The following is a 5,840-nucleotide window of genomic DNA, read 5'->3' as shown; positions in this document are numbered from 1 at the left end:
TATCCGGGGAAGAAATCCCAACCGGTGTGGTGGACCAAACAATTAGCCAAGCTGCGTAAAGCAGCAAGGCAATCCTACAATAAAGCCAGTAAGACGAAACTCAGTACGGATTGGGATGCCTACAAGGTCAATATCAATAAGTACAAGAGTGAAATTAAGAAAGCTAAGCGAAATTCTTGGGTTAGTTTCAGTGAGTCGATAGAAGGAGTTAGTGAAGCTCAGGTTCCGTAAGATACTATCTAAGGACCCAAAATCTATAGGTAGTATCAAACGATGGTTCCTGGACTAACTCCTTCTCCTAACTCAATTTCCCGGTTGTGCTGACTTCGACGGAGCCTTGCCAACAGCAAGTCACATTCGAGTCCGAACTGTCGAAGATGAACAGCTGATTGACAGAAAAACTAATCACACAAGAATTCGTTAGACGATCAACAGTTTCCAGCCTTATAAATCACCGGGACCGGATGGTATAATACCGGCAATGCTACAGAATGTGGCTGAGCCGGCGCTATCAATCCTGGTAGAAATGTCCAAGGCTTGTTTATTGTTATCGTACATACCTGGTCTGTGGAAGGAGGTTCAATAACGTGAAGCTTGAATCAATCCACAATGCTCTCAGCAACACAGGCATTTCCTCCATCCTTGTGGAATGGATTGTTAAGATGCTGAAGTGCAGAATCATCAACTCATGCATTGGAGAGAGTTCCGTGAGGAAATCTGTTAACAGAGGCACTCCGCAGGGAGGAGTTCTCTCACCCCTGCTATGGCTTCTGGTAATAAATGAAATACTTGTGTGCTTCGACCGGCTGAAGATCAAGGTGGTTGCTTATGCTGATGATGTGGTTGTGCTGATAATTGTCAAATTCCTGCCAACCCTGTCTGAGCTCATGCAAAGAGCCTTAGTACAACTTGCAAACTGGGCCCAGAACAACGGTCTGGGAGTAAACCCGGAAAAAACAGAGCTTGTACTATTCACTAAGAAACGCAAAATTCGCACGGAAGCTAAATACCTCGGCACTATTCTGGACCATCGCTTGTCATGGAAAAGAAATGTAGAGGAGCAAACGAAGAAAGGACTCATGGCACTCTATTCCTGTAAGAACTCCATTGGAAAAAGCTGAGGATTGAGACCACAGATCATACACTGGCTGTATGTAACCGTGGTCCTGCCCATACTTATCTATGGTGGACTGGTCTGGTGGCAAGCTCTTGGGAACAAAGCGTTACTTTCCAAATTACAAAGTGCACAAAAAACCACGTCACTGCTGATTACCGGATCGATTAAAAGCACTCCTTAAGCTGCTTTAGAAGCCATCCTGGATCTCCAACCTCTGGATATTCTAATCCAGTTTCAGGCGGCGAGAACTGCTTTTAGACTCCGGCAGTCAGGGTGTTGGCGTGGTTCACACTTTGGGCACACGAATGTCCTAAAACTAATTGATAGTCGACTTGAGTTAGGTGACAATGGTTGCGTAAGCGATTATATGCCTACCTCATTCAAGTTTGACTCCTTAAGGAAGATAACATCCCAAGCGGAGGCGCATGGGCTGAGTGCATATCTCCTCTGGACGGTCTGGAAATTTACACAGACGGGTCCAAGATGGAAGAAGGTACTGGCGTCTACTGCGAGAATCCACTAATTAAAAACTCATATAAGCTTGACGATAATTGTAGTGTTTTTCAGGCGGAGATTCTTGCTATCAGGAAAGGGCTTGAAGGCAGTCTTACAGGACCGGTGAATATATGTCGATAGTCAAGCGGCCCTAAAGGCTCTCCAGTCACGGACCATAAATTCAATAGCTATTCTTGATTGTAGGAGATATCTGCAGGATATACACGATATCGTAAAGCTATGTTGGGTTCCGGGTCACAGCAACATCATGGGAAACGAGGTAGCAGATGAACTGGCTCGAGGTGGCTCTAGGTCTATCGACTTATCAGTTGATGAAACCGTCCGGCCACCGATGTGCCACTACATCGGCAAACTTCGGGAGATCTTCAACGAGAAAGAACATCAAAGATGGCTATTGGAACCTGGTTGTAGGGTATCCAAGGCAATCTTCTCGTCGAAGAACGTTCTTCTCGTCAAAGAAGGGCTTCCCTCCTCTCACTTGATAAGTTATGGATGAAAATCACTGCAGAGTGAAGTCCCTAACTTCGAAATGGGACGACAGTGGCATTGACTACTGCAGACTATGTGAAGATGCGGAGAAGATAGAGACTGACTTTGTAGGTGCCCCATGTTGCAAACAAGGAGATACCGTACACTAGACAGATATGAGATAGACACTCCGACCTTCCTGTCTAACATAGATCCCATAGTCCTACTCAACTTTGCCAGACATCTAGTATGGTTTGGCAAAGGTCCTTAACAACCCTTAATAATCAGACTCTTTTTACCCTTCCAGATAATTCCTTTGGCGTCAATCTCTACATCTCCTACACTCACCATCATCTCTATCCTATCATCCTCATCTCATCAAGCTGCATCAACACTCTATCATCTCCTTCATCTTTAATCGTCTCAACAACACACCTCCATCATGTTTAAATCATCACCTCCATCATCTTTAAATAGCTTACACAGGATGAACACAATGGACCAACAGTCTCCGAGTGAAGCAGTCACCTATTCTAAGTCCCGGTCCACACTAGCGTGAATTTCATCAAAAATTTTCATGAAATTAGGAGTTCTTAACTCAAATTCCACACTACATCAATTTTATGATTTTACTCTACTATGGAATAGAGGGCTGCGCATCCTTAAGTCCCTGTTTATACAGGGAAAGTTGATGGGAAAGAAAATTGAGTTTATGGGCGAGGGAGAAGAGAGGAATAAGAGGGGGTACACACACCTCTGTACTAGCAAATTCGTTTTTCTTCGTATACAACCTGAAGTTGGCTGCAGATTTGTTTTTGCATTTTCTTTCATTTTATTTTCTCTGTCGAGAAACAAACAACAGCGGAGACTATTAAAAAAACATTTGGAGGAAAAACTATTTTTTAAGCAAAAACAATTCGAAATAAGTGGAAATGTCAAAATTAAAATGCAATTCAAGGGTTCCTTTCATAATTAATTGTTTATCACACACGTCCTTTTTTACTTTTGATTACAAGTTTGTCTTGGCTTTGTTTTTGAACGGCGCAATGAGAAAATGAGTGTGAAGAAGGATAAGAAAAATTATAAAATTGACACAAATATGATTTCCGTGTCTAAACAACAAGGAAATTTTAAAAGAAATTGAGAAGAAAAATTTTCTTTCCAATTTGAATGTCTAAACACGGTCTAAACTTAACCTAACATAAGTGGTAAAACTTGAAGATTCTTGCACGTTAAGGAACAGAGCTATTGAGAATTCCATAATATTTTTCGATCTACAGATCCATCTGGCCGTTTATTTTTCGATCTACAGATCCATCGTCTGTTTTTTTTCAAAGATGTCAATATTATAAGATAGGAAAAGTCAATTGTGAAAAATTAACTGTAGGTGGAGTTAACCTCTGTTGCTACGACATCATAGCAACATTCTGTTAAACGAAAACTGTTATTCATTGGAATATTGACAAGAAAAACATTAAAACTCAAGTTTGACGGCATTCGCTTTTGATTTTTTCATTGAATGAACAATAAAAAAAGAAAAGAAATAAATTTCAGCCACAAAACACGACGTTAATGTTTTCTGCCGCGAGAAATGGGAATCAAAAACGATTGGCATTGCTGTTATCAATTCCAGTGAGTTGTGTAGCCATCCAAAGACATAAAATATAACAAGATGGGACATTTCCATTACTACTATACATAGGCAGATGGCGCCGGAGGTCTAACATAATGTTATGTTCCAATATGGTGACATAAAATTATGTTATACTTGTTTTGTTGCCGCCGTGTTCTGTTAGTTGTCTGTTATACACAAACACCATCTATGGTTTAATAGTAAAATTGAACTGCATTATGTACTATGTCCAATCTTTACAGTTCTATGTCTTTGAGCCATCTGAAACCAAAATGTGGAACTATTATCATATGTTTTTGGAAAATGCATTTGTTCGAGTCTTTATTGCTATACGTCTTTGTTTTTTTTCGAATGTGAATAAACGAATAAAGCATCGACAACGTCCATACAAAAACATGACAAATTATTATTTGTTGTAATCAGCATAAAACTACGAGATAACGCCAGTCTATACTACAGACGGCGGACAGACACGCACGTGTAATCTCTATTTTTATTTCGAGATACATCATCATTCAGTGTCCAACCATTGCCAAGTATGGAGGAGAACCAACATTATTTCGAGGGCGTAGAGAAATTGGTAGAAGTTTGGTTCGCGGATCCACCCTTGAATGCAGATGATGCTGATCTAAGGAAAATAACCAAGGAGACCTGGGATGGTCTTTTGCGTGCAGTTAAATGTGAAATTATTAGCTTCACTAAGAACGACGAAGTGGATGCCTATGTCCTTAGTGAGTCCAGTATGTTTGTTTCAAAGAGAAGATGGATCTTGAAGACTTGTGGAACCACAACACCGCTGAACTGTTTGAAACCAATGATGAAATTGGCCGCCGAAATGGGTTTCGTTGAAATAACTGACTTCTTTTACTCGAGAAAGAATTTTGCCAGACCGGAATTGCAACTCTTGCCCCATAGATTGTTTTGTGAAGAGGTGAAATTCTTGGATACCATATTCGATGGAGGCCATACCTATTGCTTGGGGCAAATCAACAAAGATTGTTGGTATCTCTATACCCTAAGTCATCCAGAAAGGGAGAGGGATGATCGGCCTCTTATTGAAATACCAAAAATTGAAATGAAGGGTCTGTCGGAACCGGATCAAACTATTGAAATCCTTATGGAAAAACTCGATCCTCGTATTATGAAAATATTTACCAAAGAAATGTGTACAGATGGTAAGGATGCCACTGTAAAGAGTAAAATTAATGAAATTCTTCCCGATATGATTATCGATGATTTCCTCTTTGAGCCATGCGGTTACTCAATGAATGGCATTAACAATCGTGGCGAGTATATGACCATACACATAACTCCCGAACAGGAATTCTCATATGTAAGCTTTGAAAGTAATGTCTCCATGAATAATTACACCGAATTAATAAATCGTGTCATACAAACCTTTTTGCCATCGAAATTCATTATAACCATATTTGCCAATAAGTCTTCCGAGGCTTATGCCACTATACGTGATTTGGAGGATAACAATTATGGAGTCCAGTGGCAGAGGTGTGAAATGCAATGCTGTAATTTCCCTTCCTATAATCTGTTGTTTGCCACTTATTCGGCCTGTCGAAATGTTGGTGGCGAAGATGGTGATGGCGATGATGATGCGGGAGGAAATAAATGTTAACGGTTTTATTGTTAATTGCAAATGACATAAAAAAGATGCTACAGCCGATAGTTGTAGTAACTAACCTTCTTCTAATGTATGTGTAATTTTATTTTGTTTTTATTTTTAAGTTAATTTTAATGAAAGAAAAAAAAATCAAATTATAATTTTAATTAAACAAAAAGTAAAAAAACTATGCAGAATAAATGTGACAAAATTAAAGTCAAACTTTAGCGCAAAAACACCGAGCTATTTTTTAAATTTCATTGGGTTTCTGGAATATGCTAATAACCCAGACTTAGAAATATTAAAACAAACTCAATGGGGGTCATTAAAGGTTATCTTCTGTTACTCTTTAGTTGAGCAATTTTTTGTAAGTTTATCAATATTCTGCTTTATTCAACTCATGAGTGGCATTGAAAATTGTAGAAATAACAAGGAGCTTGAAGACAATAAGAAAAAAAAACGTGAGTAGATTATTTTCAAGGGCCATCAGG

General features: G+C 39.4%; 1 protein-coding gene across 1 annotated transcript; it reads left to right on the top strand.

Moving 5' to 3' along the window:
- Positions 1-4,028: 4,028 nt before the first annotated feature.
- Positions 4,029-5,585, top strand: SamDC (S-adenosylmethionine decarboxylase). The gene has a single exon (XM_073974190.1). The coding sequence runs from the start codon at positions 4,273-4,275 to the stop codon at positions 5,362-5,364; it is 1,092 nt and encodes a 363-aa protein (XP_073830291.1). The 5' UTR covers positions 4,029-4,272; the 3' UTR covers positions 5,365-5,585.
- Positions 5,586-5,840: the final 255 nt, after the last annotated feature.

This window comes from Musca autumnalis, unplaced genomic scaffold (genome assembly GCF_047663935.1).
Source record: "Musca autumnalis isolate F117 unplaced genomic scaffold, ASM4766393v1 scaffold_3, whole genome shotgun sequence".
NCBI lineage: Eukaryota > Metazoa > Arthropoda > Insecta > Diptera > Muscidae > Musca > Musca autumnalis.
This window is presented reverse-complemented; position numbering and strand designations above follow the sequence as displayed.